Raw genomic sequence first — 23,291 nt, forward strand, 5'->3', positions numbered from 1 at the left:
TTTAAGGCTCCTCCTCTGAGGCTTGCTCAGTCCCAGGCCCGGGTCGGCTCCTCGGGGCGGGGCCACAGCGGTATCTTAGCCAATAGAAAGGTGGAACCGCGCTGACGTTGGGGGAGGGGGCGTGTCTTGGGTCCCTGAGCTAGAAAAGGCGTGGCGCAGCCAACGCGTCACGGGGGTGGGGTTACGTGTAGGTGACGTGGCGGCTCAGAGTCGCACTCGGGTTTCGGCGACTTTAAGCCTCTAGGGAGGAGGCGGTGACAGCTTTGGAGATTGTGGCGGTGGCGCAGTGATAAGCGACAGAGAGGAGGTAGGATCCGCTGTAAGAGTGGCGCCCGGCCGTCGTGTCAGGATGTTCACGGGCGGCGACGGGCGGGGGAGGGGAAGGGAACCGGGGTGAGGAGGCAAGTCCTGCCCCTCCGGCTCCGGGTGAGCGAATACCGCGCCATCCAATCAGGAAAGCCCCTGTTGAGACAGACATCGCCGCTAGCTAATCAGTGGTGCCCGTCTTCCAGAAGTCAGAACTTTGGCTGGGCGGGACTTCCTGTTTCAAATAAACACCTTAGAGGTTTTTCCCCCTCCGCCCACCGAAGTATCTTCCCCACCCGGGATGTTCGTCACGGTTTCTCTGTGAGGGCTTGAAGGAAATTACCGGTAGGAAGAGGGCACGGTTAGGGTCTGGGACAGTTATTTAGGGCGAGCTGGAGCTTCCGGGCCCCGGAACCTCGTTCTGGTTCTGCTTGACTTCAGGGCCCACCGGCCCGCGATTTGGCCGCCAGAGCCAACTTGGAAGAAAAGTCTGAGGAGACTTCTCGTTGGGCCCGGAAGAAATCGGCCCCTTCCTGCGGCGAATGGCACTCAGGATCTGCTAGTTCCCTTGGGCGCCAAAGTCTGTCGAGTGCAAGAAGGGCCCAAGGACTTGATGGTTGAGGAGGGAATTTGTCGGGAAGGAGGCCACCTGGGGAATGACACTCTCCCCTCCACCACAGTGCGAGGTTATGCGACTCAATGATCCCGCGGAAACGCTACGGGTCTAAGAACACGGATCAGGGTGTCTACCTGGGTCTCTCAAAGACACAGGTCCTGCCTGCAACTGCTGGCAGTAGCAGCAGCGACATCACCCCTCTGCCCCCTCCAGTGGTCCTGATCCCTCCCCCTCCCGACACCATGTCCTGCCGGGATCGGACCCAGGAGTTCCTGTCTGCCTGCAAGTCCCTACAAAGCCGTCAGGTAAGGACCACTTGGAGTGGGAAAAGCTTGAGTCTGGGCAGAGCTGTGTCCGAGTACTGCTAAATGAAGTAATCTCTGGGGAAACTTGATGGACAGCTGGTAGTTTAGATGAACTTGATGAAGAGCTTAGTAGGACCTACTAAGTCACAGAGAATGGATGAGCTTGCTAGGAGGCAAGGTCCTAGCCCGTGCGCTCGATTCCCCAGAGAGTAGGATTGCTATTTTGTGTATGTATGCCCTACACTCAGGTATGTTGTGTACATGGATGCTATGACTTGAATTTGGGGCCTGGGCGCTCTCCCTTAGCTTTTTCACTCAAGACTGATGCTCTACCACTAGAAGCACAGCTCCCCTTTCAAGCTCTTTAGTGGTTAATTGGAGATAAGAATCTCACACTTTTTTGCTTGAGCTGGCTTCAAACTGTGATCCTCTGATCTCATCCTCCTAAGTAGCTATGTGAGCTACCACCACCCATCAGATTTCTATTCATGGGCTTGAACCTCAGGGTCTGGGCACTGTCCCTGAGCTTTTTTGCTCAAGGCTAGCTCTCTATCGCTTTGAAGCACAGCTCCACTTTCGGTTTTCTGGTGATTAATTGGAGGTAAGAGTTTTATGGACTTTCTTACCCCTCCTGGCTTCGACAGCCATCCTCAGATCTCAGCCTCCCAAGTAACTAGGATTTCAGGAGTGAGCAACCAGTGCTCAGCCCTTGGATTGCTATTCTTGTAGGAATGTTTTAAGGCCAGCAATGCTGTTTATAAGGTATTTAGACTGTATAAGAAACAACTTCTGTCGTAGCCTTCAGCTGAAAGATAGACACCTTAAATTCTAGTCCCACTACAAGGTTTCTCTGTGACAACAATGAAGCTAGTTGAACCTCAGTTTTTCTATACTTACAATAGAGTATGGGACAGATGAAGAATAGGTGGATTAGTAACTTTCTAATAAAAAAAAAAAAAACTTTGACTACTACTCCTTTTTTAAAAAATGTAGTCCTGGGGCTGGGGTTTAAACTCTCCCTGAGCTTTTTTGCTCAAGGCTAACATACCACTTGAGCTACTGCTCCACTTTCAGGTTTTTAGTGGTTAATTAGACATAAGAGTCTCAACAGATTTTCCTGCCTAGGCTGGCTTTGAATTGCAATCCTTAAATCTCAGCCTCCAGAGTATCTAGCATTATACACATGAGCCACTGGCTCCCAGTACTGTTCTAAAACTTATCCTTTTTTTTTTTTCTTTTGCCAGTCATGGGGCTTGAACTCTGGGTCTGGTCACTGTCCTCAGCTCTTTAGCTCAAGGCTATTGCTCTACCAGTTGAGCCACAGCACCACTTTGTTTTACTGGTGGTTAATTAGAGATTAGAGTCTCACAGGCTTTCCTGCCTGGGCTGGTGTTGAACCACAATCCTCAGATCTCTGCCTTCTGAGTAGCTAGGATTATAGGACTGAGCCACTGGTGCCCAGCTAAAAATATTTTTTATTAGGATCAATTTGTTGTACTAGGGGATTTCATTTTGATATGTCCATATATACATAGTGCATCTTGATCAGGCTCACTCTTTTCTCTACTATAAAGCCATAGTGATAGCAAGTTTTGGTGGGAGGATTGTCTTTAGTTTATAAAAGAGCTTATGAAACTTAAAATGGTGGCCAGGTGCCGGTGGCTCACTCCTGTAATTCTAGATACTCAGGAGGCTGAGCTCTGAAGATCACAGTTCAAAGACAGCCAGGGCAGGAGAGTTTGTGACACTTATCCCCAGTTAACCACCAGAAAACTGGAAGAGGCACTGTTGCTCAAAGTGGTAGAGTGCAAGCCTTGAGCACAAAAGCTCAGAGACAGTGACCAGGTCCTGAGTTCAAGCTCCACAACCAAAAAAAAAAAAAGTCAGGTCCCAGTGGCTCCCACCTATAATCCCAGAGTTATCCCAGGCAGGAAAATCTGTGAGTCTCTTACCTCCTATTAACCACCAGAAAACCAAAAGTGGTACTGTAGCTCAAAGTGGTGAAGCACTAGCTTTGAGTACAAATGCTCAGGGGCAGCAAACTCCCTCAGTTCCTCCAGTTTCTAAAGTGTTAGAGTCAAGGTTTGAACCTAGCTCTGATTTTCTACTTGGCTACAAATTACTGATAAATTTAAGTTGCCTGATGCCTGTCAGTTTGTCACCGGTACAGAGAAAGAAAGTTTTATGGACAGATGAGAAGCAACAAAGATGGAAATGATTGTAGGGGGAGCTCAAATCATGACTTCTTGGTATTACTTTTCAGAATGGAATCCAGACTAATAAGCCTGCTCTTCGTGCTGCCCGACAGCGCAGTGAATTTACTCTCATGGCCAAGTGAGTTGAGAGCTTTGTGATGTGATATACAATGAGTGTCCAAAGAGAAGTAGGCTTGCCTCTGGTGGCTTGATTTTTTTTTTTTATTATTTTATTTTATTTTTGTTGGTCATGGGGCTTGAACTCTGGGTCTGGGTGCTGTTCCTAAGCTCTTTAGCTCAAGGCTAATATTCTACCACTTGAGCCATAGTGCCACTTCCAGCTTTTTCAGTGTATGTGGTACTGAGGAATCAAACCAAGGGCTTCATACATGCTAGGCAAGCACTCTACTACCATTAGGCTACATTCCCAGCCCTAGTGACTTGGTTATGAAGGCTGAGATTGGTGGTACTAGAGCTAATGTGGGAACAGTCCTTCTTCTTCCCTTTTCCAGTGTTCTCTAATTGTTTGCAGGCGCATTGGGAAGGACCTCAGCAATACGTTTGCCAAGCTGGAGAAGCTGACAATCTGTGAGTGTTCTTGGGATTTCTCTCTCATATAGCAGTGAAACAGAGGACTGAGGAACATGTATTCCTTGAGCTTCAACTTTTGGGGGATGTAAGAGATGCCAGGGATGGAACCCAGAGCCTTGGGCATACTAGGCAAGTGCTCTACCCCTGAGCTACACCCACAGCTCCTTGAGGAATGCCTTTAACCTGTTATAACTTTTTTTTTTTTTTTTAATGGGGGGGGGGGTTGTGGGGCTTGAACTCTGGGCCTGGGCACTATCACTGAGCTCTTCAGCTCCAGGCTAGGGCTCTACCACTTGAGCCACAGCGCCACTTCTGGTTTTCTGAGTGGTTTATTGTAGATGAGAGTCTCATGGACTTTTTCTGCATAGGCTGTCTTTGAATCCTGATCCTCAGATCTCAGCTTCCTGAGTAGCCAGGATTACAGGAGTGAGCCACCAGTGCCCAGCCTGTTATAACTTCTTATTTGTCTTCACAGTGGCAAAGCGCAAGTCCCTCTTTGATGATAAAGCAGTAGAAATTGAGGAGCTAACATATATCATCAAACAGGTGAGCTGTTACCTGCCAGGAAATACCAAGATTTTATTTAGCGTCTGCATTCAAGGCTTAGACTCTGCCACGTAAGCCATGTTTCCATTCTTTTTGTTGGTTAATTAGAAATAAGTGTCTCAGCCGGGCGCTGGTGGCTCACGCCTGTAATCCTAGCTACTCAGGAGGCTGAGATCTGAGGATCGCGGTTCAAAGCCAGCCCGGGTAGGAGAGACCGTGAGACTCCTATCTCCAATAAACCACCAGAAAACCAGAAGTAGCGCTGTAGCTCAAGTGGTAGAGCGCTCGCCTTGAGCTGAAGAGCTGAGGGACAGCGCCCAGGCCCGGAGTTCAAGCCCCATGACCAACAAAAAAAAAAAAAAAGAAATAAGTGTCTCTCAGATTTGGCCCAGTGCTGGTGCCTCATGTCTGTCTGTAATTGTAGCTACTCAGGAGGCAGAGACTTGAGGATCAAGGTTCGTGGATTTGTCTTCCCAAGTTAGCCTCGAACCTTAATTGTCAGATCTCATCTCAGCTTCTCAAGTAGTTAGTATTATAACCATCAGCCCCTAGATCCCTGCTACGTCCATCATTTTGTGTGGAGTTCTAGAGCAAGTGTCTAGATGTATCCCCAAATGTCCAACTCTGATTATCCACCATATACAAAGCCCTGCCTGGGGTACTGTTGATACAAACATGAGGCAAGATTCTTTCTTGCCTTTCAAGGGCTTCTTTTCTGGAAGAGACATCTGATGCCACAAGCCCATACTTAGCAGTTACTAGGAAGTGAGTGGTATAGAAAAGATGAATAGGCCGAGCCCTGGTGGCTCACGCCTATAATCCTAGCTACTCAGGAGGCTGGATTCTGAGGATCATGGTTCAAAACCAGTCCAGGTAGAAAAGTCCCTGAGACTTTTTTTTTTGCCGGTCCTGGAGCTTGAACTCAGGGCCTGGGCACTGTCCCTAAGCTGCTTTTGCTCAAGGCTAGCGCTCTACCACTTGAGCCACAGCGCCACTTCTGGCACTAAGGAATCGAACCCAGGGCCTCATGCATACCAGGCAAGCACTCAACCAGAGCCACCTTCCCAGCCCTCCTGAGACACTTATCTACAATTAGCCACCAAAAGGCTGGAAGTGGAAATGTCATTCAAGTAGTACAGCACTAGCCTTGAACACAAAAGCTCAGGGACAGCACCTAGACCCTGAGTTTAAGTCCCAGGGGACGGACACACACACGCGCGCGCGCGCGCTCGCGCTGAAGGGAATAAAATCTAAGCCTCTTTGCTCAGATATCAGTTGCTCAGGGCAGCTTACCCTGTTCATGATGTTTAATACTCTTATCACCCAAACTGATCTTCTTATTCTGTTCTATTTTCTTTTTGTGTAGCATTTGAACTTTATAACATTCTCTATAATTAGTTTATTTATGTTTATTATTTCTATGTGTTCCTTCTCATCCCTCCCCTCAAATCAAAAGAGATGAACACTACCACAAAAGCCTTTGGCAGCTCACAATGCTCTAGAAGTCACAGTTCTCCTGTCTCAGTCCTCTTGGTGCTAGATTACACATGTCTACCACTGTACCTGGCCAAGATGTTTGTTTGGTTTTTTTTGTCAGTCATGGGGCTTGAACTCTGGGCCTGGCGCTGTCCCTCAGCTCAACTCAAGGCTAGTGCTCTACCACGTAAGCCACTACTTCCAATTTTCTGGTGGTTAATTGGAGATAAGAGTCTCACGGACTTTCCTGTCTGGGCTGGCATTGAATCTTTTTTTTTTTTTTTGGGGGGGGGGAGGTATGTCGTGGGGCCTGAACTCTGGGCCTGGATGCTGTCCCTCAGCTCTTCAGCTCAAGGTTAGCACTCTACCACTTGAGCCACAGTGCCACTTCCGGCTTTTTTCTTTTTGCTTATGTGGTGCTGAGGAATCAAACCCAGGGCCTCAGGCATGTAAGGCAAGCGCTCTACCACTGAGCCACCTTCCCAGCCCCTGGCATTGAATCTTGATCCTCAGATCTCAGCCTCCTGAGTAGTTAGGATTACAGGTGTGAGCCACCGGTGCCTGGCTTCAATATGTTTATTTGTTTGTTTTCTTCTATATCTTCATAAATGTATCCTAAACCAAGCACAGGTGATTCTCACCTGTAATCCTAGCTACTGAAATCTCAGGGTCGTGGTTCAAAGCCAGCCCAGGCAGAAAAGTGCACAGGAGAGAATTCTCTCCAATTAACCACTCAAAAACGGAAAGTGGTGCAGTAGTACCAGTGGTAGAACACTAGCCTTGAGCAAAAGAACTCAGGGACAGTGCCTAGGCCCTGAGTTCAAGCTCCCCACAACCAACAATAAATAAATAAATAAATGTATCCTAAGTATAACATTGTCTGGCACTTGGCTATTGGTGAATTAAATTAATGAATAAATGAATGAATGAATGATTGGCAGGAAGCTAGCAATGTAAGTTACTCTCTGGGCATGAAGCGCATCGTGGACCTGGCTAATGAGTTCAGTAGTATCCTAAGTATTTTGGGCAACACATTCAGTCTACCCAGTTTTGGGAGGAAGCAGCTACTGTTTAGTACAAAGATGATGACAGAGGCCAAAGGGGCAGACCCATTCAAGAGATGCTGTGCTGGAAAAATAGAGTTCTATTATCTATTGTGGTTTTGTTGCTTGGCTTTGTTAAATAGCTGGCCCACAGATTCAGACAGATCTGAATGTTATTTATTTATTTTTGTGCCAGTACTGAGGCATGAACTCAGGGTGCTATTTTTTAGCTTTTTTGCTCTAGGCTGGTGCCACAGTTCCACTTCTGCCTTTCTGGTGATTAATTGGAAATAAGAGTCTTAAAGATTTTCCTGCCTGCAGCCGGGCGCTGGTGGCTCACGCCTGTAATCCTAGCTACTCAGGAGGCTGAGATCTGAGGATCGCAGTTCAAAGCCAGCCCAGGCAGGAGAGACCATGAGACTCCTATCTCCAATAAACCACCAGAAAACCGGAAGTGGCGCTGTAGCTCAAGTGGTAGAGCGCTCGCCTTGAGCTGAAGAGCTGAGGGACAGCACCCAGGCCCAGAGTTCAAGCCCCACGACCGACCAAAAAAAAAAAGATTTTCCTGCCTGGGGCTGGGAAGGTGGCTCAGTGGTAGAGCGCTTGCCTTGCATGCATGAGGCCCTGGGTTCGATTCCTCAGTACCACATAAGCAAAAAGAAAAAAATCTGGAAGTGGCGGTGTGGCTCAAGTGGTAGAGCCTAGCCTTGAGCTGAAGAGCTGAGGGACAGCGCCCAAGCCCAGAGTTCAGGCCCCACGAACTGATCCAAAAAACAAAACAAAGATTTTCCTTCCTAGGCTGATTTCAAATCAGGATCCTCCGATTTCAGCCTTCTGAGTAGCTAGGATTACAGGTATGAACCACTGGCACCTGGCTTTTTTTTTTTTTTTTCAAATTGTTTATTAGTGTATATTGCTTATACAAAGGGGTTTTCTAATATTTCCATACATGCAAAATTATGTACTAAAATTCACTTCCTTTATTTCTCATTATTTGCCCTCTTCCACATTCCAAATTCTTTTTTTTTTTTTTTTTTTTGCAAGTCCTGAGGCTTGAACTCTGGGCCTGGGCACTGTCCCTCAGCTCTTCAGCTCAAGGCTAGCCCTCTCTACCACTTGAGCCACAGCGCCACTTCTGGCTTTTTCTGCTTATGTGGTGCTGAGGAATCTAACCCAGGGCCTCATGCATGCAAGTCAAGCGCTCTACCACTGAGCCACCTTCCCAGCCCCTACTCCTAATTCTTGATGCCTCCTCTTCTGGTCCCTTCCTGGTTCTGGGATAGGCTTTTTATGCCACCTCCTTAGCCACCTCCTTCCTCTTCCTTGTCTTATTTGTCCCTTGGCAGACTGAATTAGGGACCAGATGACATACTGGTCTGGTGTAGAAAGTTTGACTGTGCTGGTAAAGTACTATGTGTAACCTTGAGTAAGAAATTACTCTTTAGTCATAATAGAATTCTTTGTAGCCTGGTGCTAGTGGGTCACACCTGTAATCCTAGCTACTCAGAAAGCTGAGATCTGAGAATCGAAGTTCAAAGCCAGCCCAGGCAGGAAAGTCCATGAGACTCTTATTTCCAATAAACCACTAGAAAACTGGAAGTGGCACTGTGGGGTAGAGAAGTAGCCTTGAGCTGAAGAGCTGAGGGACAGTGCCCAGGCCCAGAGTTCAAGCCCTATGACCGACAAAAAAAAAAAAAAAAAAAAAAAAAAAATTCGCAGACCTTCTTGCCTGGGCTAACTTTGAACCAAGATCCTTAGAATTCAGTCTCCTAAGTAGCTAAGACTACAAGCATGAGCCTCTGGCACCTGGTAACAAAATGATTTATTTTTTATTTTTTATTGTTTGTTGGTCGTGGGCCTTGAACTCCTCCTGAGCACTGTCCTTCAACTCTTCAGCTCAATGCTAGCGCACTACCACTTGAGCTACAGTGCCACTTCCAGTTTTCTGGTGGTTTATTGGAGATAAGAGTTTCACGGACTTTCCTGCCCGGGATGGCTTTGAACCTCAATCCTCAGATCTCAGCCTCCTGAGTAGCTAGAATTACAGGCGTGAGCCACTGGCGCCCAGCACAAAATGATTTTTATACAAAGAATTGTTTATTTTATTTATATATTTTTTGGCGATCGTGGGGCTTGAACTCTGGGCCTGGGCGCTGTCCCTCAGCTCTTCAGCTCAAGGCTAGCACTCTGCCACATGAGCCACTTTTGGTTTTCTAGTGGTTTATTAGAGCTAAGAGTCTCACAGACTTTTCCTGCCCAGGCTAGCTTTGAACCGCAATCCTCAGATCTCAGTTTCTTTAGTAGCTAGGATTACAGGGGTGAGCCACCAGTGCCCAGACTTTTTTTTTCTGTGAGACTTTAATATCCACTTAATGACCAAAAAGCTGGAAGTAGAACTGTGGCTCAAGTGTTAGAGCTCTAGCCTTGAGAAAAAGAATGAAAAACTCAAGGACAGCTCCCAGGCTATGTATCAAACCCCAGGACTGGCACCACTTCCTCATCCCTCTCTCCCCGCCCCCCCCAAAAAAATCTTGTTGATGATGTCTTTAGGAAATTGATTACTTCCTCTCTTCTTTCCTGAGATTGTCCAGGCACAGTGGTTTGATTAGTCTGCTCCAAGTCTTTGACTGTTAAAAGGGTTCTGTGGCCTCAACAGAGTTCAATAGAGCAAAAAGGTAGAGGGGTAACAAGTCATTCATTTACTTTTACTTTTCTGGCTCTTCTCTGGTGGAAGTGAGTAAGAGCAAACACTAGAGTTTGGAAAATCCTAGCAGGCCCTTCTCATCTGACTGTCTAGGATACTAACTTTTTTTGTTTTTAAACTGGTCCTGGAGCTTGAACTCAGTTCTGCTTCTGGCTTTTTGGTGCTTAAGTGTCTCACTGACTTTCCTCCCTGGGTTGGCTTTGAACTTGAATCCTCAGATCTCAATCTCCTAAATAAGCTAGGATTACAGTGAGTACTACCCACTGTAGTAGGTAATAGTTTTCATCTTGCTCTCCCCTGCCGGAGGATGACTACTGGCTGAAGACTCCTTGGTTAATACTATTTCTGTGGGCTCTTTTTTCCAGGACATCAATAGCCTCAACAAACAAATTGCTCAGCTTCAAGATTTCGTAAGAGCCAAGGGCAGCCAGAGTGGCCGGCATCTACAGACCCATTCCAACACCATTGTGGTCTCTTTGCAGGTAGGATTTGGGGGATGGAGGAAAGGAAGGGAGCAAAGTATGTTTTTTATTTTTTAAATGTTAAATGATAATAAGTACTATTATTGTTTTACTCATTTTTATAGTGATCCTTGGGTTTGAACTGATTGAAAACTGCTCAGTTGTTTGACAGATAATCTGCAACTTAAGTCACACCTCTCATCTCATTTTACTTTATGTATTTCTCAGATACTATGCCATGTTTTTGCATGGCCTGTCCTAGAGCATGATGCTCCTGTTTATTTCCTCCTTGAAGCTTGGATGACCAATGTGTGCACTACACACGCAGCTCATTTACTATATGGTCTCGCTAACTGTCAAGGCTGTCTAGGAACTGTGACCTCTCTAGACCTATCTAGTCTCCACCTCCTGAGTGGCTAGGATTACAGATGCATCCACATTACCAGCAAATTATTTTTATTTTTTTTTCCTTTAATGATATTAGAGTTTGAACTCTAGGCCATGTGCCATATACCCTCAGCTTTTTTTCTTTTTTTTTTTTTGTGCCAGCCCTGGGGCTTGAACTCATGGTCTGGGTACTTCATTTCCTTCTTTCCTTCCTTCCTTCCTTCCTTCCTCTTTCTCTCTCTTTTTTTTTTTTTTTTTTTGTTCTCATCCTGGGTCTTGAACAGAGACCCTAAGTGCTATGCCTTAGCTTTTTCACTCAAGGTTGGTGCTTACCACTTGAGCCAAGTTCCATTTCCAGCTTTTTGTTGGTTAATTGGAGAAGGTAAGACTCGCAGATTTTTCTGCCTGGGCTGACTTGGATCTCAGCCTCCTGAGTAGCTAGTATTGTGTTTTTTTTTTCCAGTCATGGGAGCTGAACTCTGGGCCTGGGTGCAGTTCCTCAGCTCTTCAGCTCAAGGCCAGTGTCCTACCCCTTGAGCCACAGTGCCACATCTGGCTTTGTTCTGCTTATGTGGTGCTGAGGAATGGAACCCAGGGCCTCATGCGTGCAAGGCAAGCCTCTACCACTGAGCCAACTTCCCAGCCCCTGAGTAGCTAGTATTACAGGTGTGAGCCCTAGTGCCTATCTTGTTTTTACTTTTTTTTTTTAAGACAAAGTCTCATAATGTAGCCCAGGCCGTATTGGTTGGAACTTGCAATCCTCCATCCCCAGCCTCCTGAGTGCTGGACAGAGTCTCCCTATGAAGCTCAGGCTAGTTTTGGTTCTCCTACCTCCACGCTTTCTGGATATTAATACTATACGTGTATGCCACCATGCACAGCCAAAATGTCTTTCCTCTCCTCCCCCAACCCCCCCTTTATTTTATTTCTTTTTTTGTCGGTAGTGGGGCTTGAACTCTGGGCCTAGGCACTGTCCCTCAGCTCTTCATCTCAAAGCAAGTGCTCTAACACTTGAGCTATAGCACCACTTCTGGTTTTCTGGTGGTTTTTATTGAAGATAAGAGTTTCATGGACTTTCCTGCTCAAGTTGGCTTTGAACCATGGTCCTCAGATCTCAGTCTCCTGAGTAGCTAGGATTATAGGCGTGAGCCACCAGCACCCGGCTTCCTTTATTTTTTGCTGGCACAAAGGCTTGAACTTCACAGGTGTGTGTGTGTGTGTGTGTGTATGTGTGTGTGTGTGTACACGTGTGTATGTGTGCATACGTGTGTGTGCACACGCACATGAGTGCAGGTGGGCACGCCAGTACTGAGGCTTGAACTCAAAGTCTGAGCTTTTGTGCTCAAGTCTAGTGCTGTACCACTTGAGCCACAGCTCCACTCCAGGCTATTTTGATTCTTAATTGAAGATAAGAACACCTGTAATCCTAGCTACTCAGGAGGCTGAGGTCTGAGGATCACCATTCAAAGCCAGCCTGGGCAAGAAACTCCGTGAGACTCTTATCTCCGATAAACCACCAGAAAACCAGAAGTGGCATTGTGGCTCAAGTAGTAGAGCCCTCACCTTGAGCTGAATAGCTAAAGGACAGTGCCCAGGCCCAGAGTTCAAGCCCCATGACCGACAAAAAGAAAAAAGAAAAGAGTTTCATGGACTTGCCTCCTCAGGCTAGCTTCAAACCTCCATCCTCAGATCTCGGCCTCCTGAGTAGCTAGGATGATGAGCCACTTGTGCCTGATGAACCTCATTGTTAGTTTTGCTCTGATTTCTTGCTCATGGCTGGCCCTCTACCACTTGAGCTATGCTTCCAGTCTAACACTTTACTGTTTAATCAAAGATAGAGTCTCTTGGATCTTTTTGCTCCAGGTCTCAGCCTCCTGAGTAGCTGAGATTATAGGCATGAGCCATGGGTTTCCTGACTTATGTGTCATATTTGACCTTTTCTCCTTTCCTTCTAGTCAAAACTGGCGTCCATGTCCAATGACTTCAAATCAGTTTTAGAAGTGAGGACAGAGGTAAGAGGAGTCTGTGGATGGTGGTGGGAATTGAATTGGGGTGTGTGGGAGGGTATGCAGTAGGAAAGAGGAAAGGAGGAAGTTTCATAGGTTTATGGGGCCAATAAGAGGGATCTCCTTAACCTATCTGCTTTCCAGAGGCCTCAGGACCTTTGCATTTCTTCCCCAACCCCAGAATCTGAAACAGCAGAAGAGCCGGAGGGAGCAATTTTCACGGGCACCTGTGTCAGCCCTGCCCCTTGCCCCCAACCACTTAGGTGAGTCACAGACAGTATGGGAGGCCCAGGAGACAGGGGCAGGTGGTGGATAAGGCTTACTTCTGGAGCTGATGGCATCCTCTGACGGCAGATTTGGTGTAAGGGAATGGAGGGCCCGTGAAATTGATAGACAGTACCTGTCAGAGGTCAAACCTGGTTATGAGGATTCTTTTGCCAAAGGGCGGGGTGTCGCACACACATGCGCCAGTCTTAGGTATTGAAATCATGGTCCAGGCTCTGTCCCTGAGGTTTTTTTTTGTTTTTTGTTTTTTGTTTTTGGGGTCCGGTTGTGGGGCCTGAACTCTGGGCCTGGGCGCTGTCCCTCAGCTCTTCAGCTCAAGGCTAGCGTTCTACCACTTGAGCCACAGCACCACTTCCGGCTTTTTTCTTTTTGCTTATGTGGTGCTGAGGAATCGAACCCAGGGCCTCATGCATGCAAGGCAAGCGCTCTACCACTGAGCCACCTTCCCAGCCCTCCCTGAGGTTTTTTGCTCAAGGCTTGCACTGTGCTCTATTTCGCGCGCGCGTGCGTGCGTGCGTGCGTGCGTGCGTGCGTGCGTGTGTGTGTGTGTGTGTGTGTTGGAGATAGAATCTCATGAACTTCCTTGCCCCAGGCTGGCTTCAAACTGCAGTCCTCAAATCTCAGCCTTCTGAGTAGCTGGGATTACAGGAATGAGCCAGCAGCACTGGCTTGACCATTCTTTTAACCCTTAAGATGTGGCATGTCCTCTCTCTTCCTCAGGAGGTGGTCCTGCGGTTTTGGGGGCTGAGTCCTGTGCCTCCAGGGATGTGGCCATTGACATGGTGGACTCTCGGACCAGCCAGCAATTACAGCTCATTGACGAGCAGGTAGGGAGGCTCTGAACTGAGAAGGATGAGCTCCTCTGTTGTCTCCGCACCCTTCTGCCTAGAGTATTTGGGGTGTACGATGGTGGACTTGCAAGCTGAGAGAGTCTTAAAGCTCAGGCTCTTACCTATCCTGAAGAAGCTCATGATGAACTTGTGTTTTCTCCCTCTCCTGAAGGATTCCTACATCCAAAGTCGGGCAGATACCATGCAGAACATTGAATCTACAATTGTTGAGTTGGGCTCTATCTTTCAACAGTTGGCACACATGGTTAAAGAACAGGAGGAAACCATTCAGAGGTGAGATTCCTTCTCTCTCTCCACTGAGAGAAGCCAAGGACAGGCAGCTTGATGTCTTCAGAAGAGTAGAATGAACCTTGCTTCCACCCATTTAGCACCCATTCCAAGAACACTAAGTAAATTCCAAGCCCTAATAAAACAACTATATAGAGAATTAAGTAAGACAGTGTGTTAAGAAAATGACTGAGTAGTTGAGAGTGATTAGTACAGTAGAACATTGCCAGCATATCTAGGGTCTCAACCTAAACTCAATCCCTAGTATCTCACTGGGAAGGAGAGCTAAGAAAAAAGTGATTGGGCTGGGAAGTTGGCTCAGTGGTGGAGTGCTTGCCTTGCATGCATGAGGCCCTGGGTTCGATTCCTCAGCACCATATAAGCAGAAAAAGCTGGAAGTAGAGCTGTGGCTCAAGTGGTAGAGCACTAGCCTTGAGCTGAAGAGCTGAGGGACAGCGCCCAGGCCCAGAGTCCAGGCCCCATGACCGACCAAAAAAAAAAAGAAAAGAAAAAAGTGACTAAGAGCCTGGCATGGTGGTGTGTGCCTGTATTTCCAGCTACCCAGGAGGCTGAGGCAGGAGAACTACTTGAGCTTAGGAATTTGAGGCTAACTTTAATAACATAGTAAGATTTTGTCTCAGAAAATAAGTAAAGAGCTGGGTATATCTCTCAGTGGAATACTTGTCTAGCATTTTCTTTTTTTTTTTTTTTTTTTTTTTTTTTTTGTCCGGTCGTGGGGCCTGAACTCTGGGCCTGGACGCTGTCCCTCAGCTCTTCAGCTCAAGGCTAGCACCCTACCACTTGAGCCACAGCGCCACTTCCGGCTTTTTTCTTTTTGCTTATGTGGTGCTGAGGAATCGAACCCAGGGCCTCAGGCATGCAAGGCAAGCGCTCTACCACTGAGCCACCTTCCCAGCCCTTGTCTAGCATTTTCAAGGCCATAGTTTCTATGCCCAGGACTGTTAAAAAATACAAATAAAACACAAAGAATAAAATGTAAATGAAATAAAATGGGTCAGACGTGAGTGGCTCACTCTGTATTCCTAGCTACTCAGGAGGCTGAGATCTAAGGGTAGTGATTCAAAGCCATCCCAGTCAGGAAAGACTCTTTATCTCCAGTTAACCACAAAAAAGCCAGAAGTAGAACTGTGGCTCTAATGCTAGAGTACTAGCCTTGAGGCGGAAAGCTCAGGGACAGCACACAGGCCCTGAGTACTGGCAGAAAAATAAATAAAGTGAGGAAAAAATGTGAGTAACTAATCAGATTGAGAGAAAAGCAAAGAAGACTACTCTGAAGAAAAAAATACTTAAACAGCTGAATAACAGGAGTCTATCAAGTCACCTAAAGAAGAGAGAGAATGCTTTAGACAGTGGGACAGCTGGAGCAAAGACCTTAAGATGAATCTGTCTTCCTCCATTCAAGGATCAAGCCCAGTGTGGCTAAAAGAGATAGTGAGTACTACAGGAAGATAGAGGCCCACCAACGTAACCTCTGTTCTCTGGAGCCACTTGCTACTGACAGAGGCATTTCATCGGCTCCTTTTCTGTAGCACTTAGTGTTTATCTAGTCAGTTATGGAGATATATGCATCAGTGGAAAAAAGGGCACAAAATTGGGAGAAAGATGATGAGGGAGAAAACTATGTAAATATTCAAAGCATGCTGTAGTGTCACATACACCTAGGAAACCGAGGTAGGAGGATGGAGGGCTCCAGGTCAGCCTAGCCTACACAGTAACATTGTCTCAAAAGTACAACAAAAGCTGGGTGATGGTGGCTCACTCCTGTAATCCTCGCTACTCAGGAGGCTGAGATCTGAGGATCGCAGTTCAAAGACAGCCCAGGCAGGAAAGTCCATGAGACTATTATCTCCAATAAACCACTAGAAAACCAGAAGTGGTGCTGTGGCTCAAGCGGTAGAGCGCCCACCTTGAGCTGAAGAGTGCAAAGACAGTGCCCAGGCCCTGAGTTCAAGCCCCAAGACTGACCAAAAAAAAAAAAAAAAGTACAACAAAAAAGTAAATGGCTGGGCACTGGTAGCTCACACTGTAATCCTAGCTACTCAGGAGGCTGAGATCTGAGTATCACAATTCAAAGCCAGCCCAGGCAAGGAAAGTCCGTGAGACTCTTATCTCCAATAAACCACTAGAAAACCGGAAGTGGCACTGAGGCTCAAGCGGTAGAGCGCTCACCTTGAGCTGAAGAGCTGAAGGATAGCGCCCAAGCCCAGAGTTCAAGCCCCACGACCAACCAAAAAAAAAAAAAAAGTAAGGGCTGGGAAGGTGGCTCAGTGGTAGAGTGCTTGTCTTGCATACATGAGGCCCTGGGTTCGATTCCTCAGCACCACATAAGCAAAAAGCTGGAAGTGGTGCTGTGGCTCAAGTGGTAGAGCACTAGCCTTGAGCTGAAGAGCTTAGGGATAGCGCCCAGGCCCAGAGTTCAGGCCCCATGACTAGATCCAAAAAAAAAAAAAAAGGTCCAGTATTCAAAAAAAAAAACAGCAACAACAATTTGTGCCTGACACTAATGGCTCCTGCTTGTAATCCTAGCTACTCGAGTTGAGATCTGAGGATTAGGGTTCGAAGCCAGCCAGCTAGTGTTTCTACTAATTTGGGTCTATTCTTTATGTGTTATGACTGATGGCATTATAGAGAGTCTAGATTATGTGTCTCCAAAGAAAATTGACATTTGTCTCACCAAGGTTGAACTTGATAATTGTGTTATTCTGATTTACGATGTTTTATTTATTTACTTATGATATGGCTAGTTGAATGGGAGCTACCCAGCCATTCATTACTGGAAACAGACATCCAGGACTGAGAAGTCCTCATTCGATCAGCAATATTGATGGTTGTAGGTGACCTAGATTCAGGCTTAGTGAAGGGATAGGAGGAAAAATAGTTTTGTAAATACAGTTTAAGGGAAGAGAAGGGAGAGCTTGGAGACCTACCTCAGTCATAGTGTACTAACATGCATGAGGCCCTGGGCTCTATCCCCAGAACCACAGACACACGGAGGTAGAGGCAAGGGAGGAGGAGGGGGGAAGGACACAGTGAAGTAGGGAAAAGAAATACAGATATGTGTGAGAGCAGTAAGGAAAAGAATGGATAACTACTTCCAGGAGTTTTGCTTCAGAATAAAGAAGCCAGGTACCAACTTCCTCCTGTAATCCTAGCTACTAAGGAGGTTGAAATCTGAGGATGGTGGTTTCAAGTCAGCCTGAGCAATTAACCAACAAAAAGCTAGAAGTGGAGCTCTGGCTAAAATGATAAAGCACCAGCCTTGAGCGAACAAACTAAGGGACAGTGCCCAGCCTCTGAGTTTAAGCCCCAATGAAGGCACAAAAAAAAAACTAAGACAGGCTCAGTAGCTTGTCATTGTAATCCTGCTGAGTTTGGAGGATTGTGATTTTTTGTTCTTACTGAGGTTTGAACTCAGCTTCATACCTATGTAGCTGGTGACCAACCACTTGATCTTTGCCTTCAGCCCTCAAAATTTTATTTATTTGGGCTGGGAAGGTGGCTCCGTGGTAGAGCACTTGCCTTGCATGCATGAGGCCCTCGCTTCGATTTCTCAACACCACATAGGCAAAAAGAAAAAACCCAGAAGTGGCGCTGTGGTTCAAGTGGTAGAGCGCTAGCCTTGAGCTGAAGAGCTGAGGGACTGTGCCCAGGCCCTCAGCTCTTCAGCTCAAGGCTAGTGCTCTACCACTTGGCCACAGTGCCACTTCTGGTTTTCTGGTAGTTAATTGGAAATAAGAGTTTCACGGACTTTCCTGCCCAGAGTGGCTTTGAACTGCAATCCTCAGATCTCAGCCTCCTGAGTAGCTAGGATTATACACATGAGCCACCAGAGCCTGGCTCAAATTTGTGTGTGTGTGTGCCAGTCCTGTTGAACTTTGTGTTCCCAAGGCCAGTATTCTGACACTTGAGCCTACCTCCACTTTTGGCTTTTTTGGTGGTTAACTGGAGATGAGTCTCACAAACTTTTCAGCCTAGGCTTGCCTTAAACAAAAGTTTTTAACTTTATACATAAAGTGTAAGTTTGATACAATTCATCATCCATTATTCTCTTTCTTTACTCCCTCTGGCTTCTCTCTCCAAATAGTCCCATACTTATAATCAAGTTCTATGTAAATAGATACATATTCACATACAATGTTTATATAAAATAATTTACATAAAATATATTTATACAAGTATACATTATAATATTGGTATAAGTATATGGTGTGTACTGTATGTGTATAGGTGTGTGTGTGTGTGTGTGTGTGTGTGTGTGTGTGTGTGTGTGTGTGTGTGTGTGTGTGTGTGTGTGTGTGTCTGTATATCTACATTCTTCAGCTGGGCACTGATGGCTCACACTTGTAATCCTAGCAACTTAGGAGGCTAAGATCTGAGGATCACAACTCAAATCCAGCCTGGACAGTGAAGTCCATGAGACAGTTATCTCCAATTAACCAACAAAAAGCCAAAAGTGGAGCTGTGGCTCAAGTAGTAAGGTACTAGCCTTGAGGGCAAAAGCTCAGGGACAGTGCCCACAAAAACAAAGTCTAGATTCCCTTTTTTTGCTGGTCTTAGGGTTTGAACTCAGGGCCTGGGCACTGTCCCTCAGCCTTTTTATGCTCAAGGCTAGCATTCTACCACATGAGCCACAGTGTTACTTTCAGTATTTTCTGAGGAGTTTATCAGAGATAAGATTCTCATGAGCCAGGTGCTGGTGGTTCATGCCTGCAATCCTAGTTATCCAGCAGGCTGAGATCTGAGGATTGCAGTTCAAAGCCAGCCCAGGTAGGAAAGTCCATGAAATTCCTATCTCCAATAAACTACCAGAAAACCAGAAGTGGCGCTGTAACTCAACTCAAGTGGTAGAGTGCTAGCCTTGAGCAGAAGAGCTGAGTGAGGGGCAATGCTCAGGCCCAGAGTTCAAGCCCCATGACCAAAAAAAAAAATCTCATGGATTTTACTGCCCAGGCTGACTTTGAACCACCATGCTAGGTTTAGCCACCAGTGGTTACTTGGAGCTGGGCACCAGTGGCTCTAGCTACTCAGAAGGCTGAGATCTGAGGATGAGGGTTCAAAGCCAGCCCAGGCAGGAAACTCCATGAGATTCTTATCTTCAATTAACACCCAGAAAACTGGAAGTGGCACTGCGGCTCAAGTGGTAGTGCTAGCCTTTAGCTGAGGAGCTCAGGGACAGTGCCCAGGCCCAGATTTCAAGGCCCACAACCGATCAAAAAAAAAAAAAAAGTTTAGGGCTGGGAATATGGCTCAGTGGAAGGGTGCTTGCCTAGCATTCATGAAGCCCTGGGTTCAATTCCTCAGTACCACATAACCAGAAAAAGCTGGCAGTGGTGCTGTGGCTCAAGTGGTAAAGTGCTAGTCTTGCATAAAAGAAGTGCAGGGAAGCTGGATGCTGTAATCCTAGCTATTCAGGAGTCTAAGATCTAATGGACATAGTTTGAAGCCAACCCAGGCAAGAAAGTTCGTGAGACTCTTATCTCCAATTAACCACAAGAAAACCAGAAGTGGAAGCGGGGCGCCAGTGGCTCACGCCTGTAATCCTAACTATTCAGGAAGCTGAGATCTGAGGATTGTGGTTCAAAGCCAGCCAGTGAGACTCCTAGCTCCAATAAACCATTCAGAAAACTGGGAGTGGTGCTGTGGCTCAAAGTGTTAGAGTGGTAGCCTTGAGCTGAAGAGCTCAGGGACAGGGCCCAGGTTCTGAGTTCAAGCCTCATGATCAACAAAAAAAACTACCCTGAAGTTGGGAGGGTAGTTTTTGCAGCCATAATCCCTTCACTTAGTCATCAGTTGTTAACATTTTATCACATTTTCCCAGCCTCCCAAAAAGTAGGTACAAACATGACATTTTATCCCTCAGTGTTTAGCTGCCTCTGCTAAGAGTAAAGCATTCTAAACAACAATTACAGCATTATTATATCTAAGAAACCACAGTTCTCCAGCACTATTTATACTTGGTGCGTATGACATTTTTTTTTATTAGCTTACATTGGTTATACAAAGCTGAAAGTTGTTTATTATTAGAGCATATTTTTAATCAATCAACTTTTGTTTTTTTGTTTTTGTTTTTGGTCAGACGTGGGATTTTTGGATGCTGTCCTTGAGCTCTTTTGCTTAAGGCTAGGGCTTTATCACTTTGAGCTATAGTGCCACTTCCATTTTGGGAGTGGCAAATTAGAGATAGTCTCGGTGACTTTTCTGCCCAGGCTGGCTTTGAACTGCAATCCTCAGATTTTTGCCTCCTGAGAATTACAGGTATGAGCCATCAGTGCCCAGCTGTAACTTCTCTGTGTGTGTGTGTGTGTGTGTGAGCTAGGATAACACATGAGCCACCAGCACCCAGCCAGGAATCTTTTTTTTTTTTTGGTCAGTCCAGATGTTGTCCCTGGGTTTTTTGGTCAAGGCTAGCATGCTCTTTTTTGAGGGGGCAGGCCTAGGGGTTGATCTCAGGGCCTAGGCACTGTCCCTGAGCTTCTTTTCCTACAGCCACTCCTGGATCTTTCTGTTTATGTAGTTCTGAATTGAACCGAGGGCTTCATGCTTGCTAGGCAAGCACTCTACCACTAACCACATTCCTAGCCCCATTCTACCTCTTTGAGCCATATCTCTACTTCCAGTTTTCTAGTGGTTAATTGGAAATAGGAATCTTACGGACTTTTTTTTTTTTTTGGGGGGGGGTGGCAATCCTGGGCCTTGAACTCAGGGCCTAGGCTCTGTCCCTGAGCCTCTGTGCTCAAGGCTCTACCACCTGAACCACAGCACCACTGCTGGCTTTTTCTCCTTATGTGATATTGAAGAATTGAACCTAGGACTTCATGCATGCTAGCCAAGCACTCTACCACTAAGCCACATTCCCAGCTCATCTTACAGACTTTCTTGCTGGGGCTGGCTTCAAACCACAATCCTCAGTTCTCAGCCTCCTGAGTAGCTAGGATTACAGGTGTAAACCACCAGCACCCAACTTTCAGGAGTCTTTTTACTTTCATTTATTTATTTATTTATTTATTTTGGCGGTTGTGGGACTTGAACTCTGGGCCTGGGTGCTGTCCCTCAGCTCTTCAGCTCAAGGTGAGCGCTCTACCACTTGAGCTACAGCGCCACTTCCGGTTTTCTAGTGGTTTATTGGAGATAGGAGTCTCACGGTCTCTCCTGCCCAGGCTGGCTTTGAACCGTGATCTCAGATCTCAGTCTTCTGAGTAGCTAGGATTACAGGTGTGCGCCACCGGCACCTGGCCCAGGAGTCTTTTTATATACAAATATATGAACATAAAAATGATAGCACACATATGGTATCAAATTATAGATTGATATTTTTACAAACTGCCTATTATGATTGTCTCTCTATATCAAATAGATTTCTATAGCATTCTTGTTAACCCATGCCCTCTGTTTCTGTTCCTGGCCCTGTCCCAGGATCGACGAGAACGTGCTTGGAGCCCAGCTGGATGTGGAGGCCGCCCACTCAGAGATCCTAAAGTACTTCCAGTCAGTCACCTCCAACCGGTGGCTCATGGTCAAAATCTTCCTCATCCTCATTGTCTTCTTCATCATCTTTGTGGTCTTCCTCGCGTGAGCCCACTGCATTCTGAGGCACTCCATGAGGGTTTGGGACCCTCCTGGGAGGGAAGGCGGCCACAGTTGCCACTGCGCCTGTGCAGGGTGCTTGGGAGAAAGGCCATTTTCCTGGAACTGCTAAGAATGGCCAATGCCCCTGAAGCCCTACTCTTGCCTCTGGCCATCTTGTCCTCCCCTCACACCCTCAGGCCCATGAAAACCACACGGTTCTGGATTTGGACTCTACCATGAAGTGGCTAGAAGGGAGCAAAAGCCAGCTAGGGGCCAGTGGGGGAGGTTGTTGCTACCAGGAGATTTTTTAATAAGCCCCGGTCAACCTCTCCCCAAAGAAACCCTCAGCCAGGGATGATGACGCCCCTCCCTGCCTTTGTGAGTGAGGAGAGGAAGCGAAAGTGCCCCAAGGGACCAACTTCCCCATCTGGGTTATAACTTGACCATCTTTCTCTCTTCACCATGTGAGGCAGGGGTCTCTGAGCCCTTTAGCTGCCTCCGTGACCCCTAACTTTGGCTGCTGGTGACTTTCAATCTGCCAAATGTGTGCAGCCTATATCCTTCCAATTACAGAGAGACTGTCAGCCTCACTAGCCATGTTGTCATTTGTGGGTGGGAGGGTCAAAGGCACCATTGCCCAGGATGAGAAGTGAAAGAGCCGGGTTAGTGCTCTGAGGGCCCCGCTGATGAACTGGCCACAGAGGCTTCCAAGCTGGGGGAAAAATGCAACGGCACTACATTAGCATGAAATTTCCTTTCTGAAAGAGCCTGAAGCCAGGCACAGGTGGCCTAGCTACTCAGGAGGCTGAGATCTGAGGATCACGGTTCAAAGCCAGCCCAGGCAGGAAACTCCAATAAACCACCAGAAAACTGGAAGTGGCACTGTGGTTCAAGTGGTAGAGTGCTAGCCTTGAGCTGAAGAGCTGAGGAACAGCACCCAGGCCCCAGAGTTCAAGCCCCATGACCAACCCCCCCCCCCAAAAAAAAAATAAAAGCCTGAGCCAGGCACTGGTAGCTCACACCCTGTATTCCTAGCTACTCAGGAGGCTGAGATCTGAGGACTGGAGTTTGAAGCCAGCCTGAGCAGGAAACTCTTGTGAGACTTACCTCTAATAAGCTACGTAAAAAAAGCAGTGCTGTGGCTCAAGTGGTAGAGTGCTAGTCTTGAGCAAAAGCAGCTCAGGGACAGTGCCCAGGCTCTGCATTCAAACCCCAGGTATGGCACCAAAAAAAAATAATAATCCAATCCCACATTGGGTCCTTGATGAATGTTAACCTCCAGAACATTTCAAGCCATGTTTGAACCAGAATTCATGTACATCCTCTAACCCGTTGGCCCTAGTTCTTCCCTGCCTGAGAGGCAGAGCTGGCCTCCTGCCATGGGCAGAAAAGTGAATTTGTCCCCCATTCCAGCTGAGAGCTTTGGTTCCTTCTCTCAACCCCCTCACCAAATCCAAACCATTCACAAGAGAATGGAGGAGACCTGCCTGAAGACCTTTCCAGGAAGGCTACCTCCATCCAGGGAGGTTAATGTGTTCCCTCCCGATCGGGACCCACAACCACACCATTCAGAGATCACTAGGGTTGCCCTGTGGGAACTACACAGCCTCGCAATCACCCTGAGGGGCAATTCCTTCTGTATTGGGAGGTGTGGGAGAGTCTATG

At 46.8% G+C, this 23,291-nt stretch overlaps 1 protein-coding gene across 3 annotated transcripts; it reads left to right on the forward strand.

Annotated features, from left to right (window-relative positions):
- Positions 1–150: 150 nt before the first annotated feature.
- On the forward strand, positions 151–22,216 carry LOC138833785 (syntaxin-5). Of its 3 annotated transcripts, none has more exons than XM_070032091.1 (11): positions 151–307; positions 748–1,227; positions 3,491–3,561; positions 3,955–4,010; positions 4,489–4,559; positions 10,148–10,264; positions 12,586–12,642; positions 12,818–12,899; positions 13,642–13,748; positions 13,924–14,045; positions 21,474–22,216. In XM_070032091.1, the coding sequence occupies exons 2-11, from the start codon at positions 1,006–1,008 to the stop codon at positions 21,631–21,633; spliced, it is 1,065 nt and encodes a 354-aa protein (XP_069888192.1). In that variant the 5' UTR covers positions 151–307; positions 748–1,005; the 3' UTR covers positions 21,634–22,216. The 3 variants fall into 3 exon arrangements, with proteins under 3 accessions (XP_069888192.1, XP_069888191.1, XP_069888190.1); XM_070032090.1 differs by having other exon boundaries at positions 987–1,227; XM_070032089.1 differs by lacking the exon at positions 151–307 and having other exon boundaries at positions 472–1,227.
- The last annotated feature ends 1,075 nt before the right edge of the window (positions 22,217–23,291 follow it).

The sequence above is a fragment of the Dipodomys merriami genome, unplaced genomic scaffold, assembly GCF_024711535.1.
Source record: "Dipodomys merriami isolate MVZ:Mamm:240054 unplaced genomic scaffold, mDipMer1.0.p SCAF_21, whole genome shotgun sequence".
NCBI classification, from domain to species: Eukaryota; Metazoa; Chordata; class Mammalia; order Rodentia; family Heteromyidae; genus Dipodomys; species Dipodomys merriami.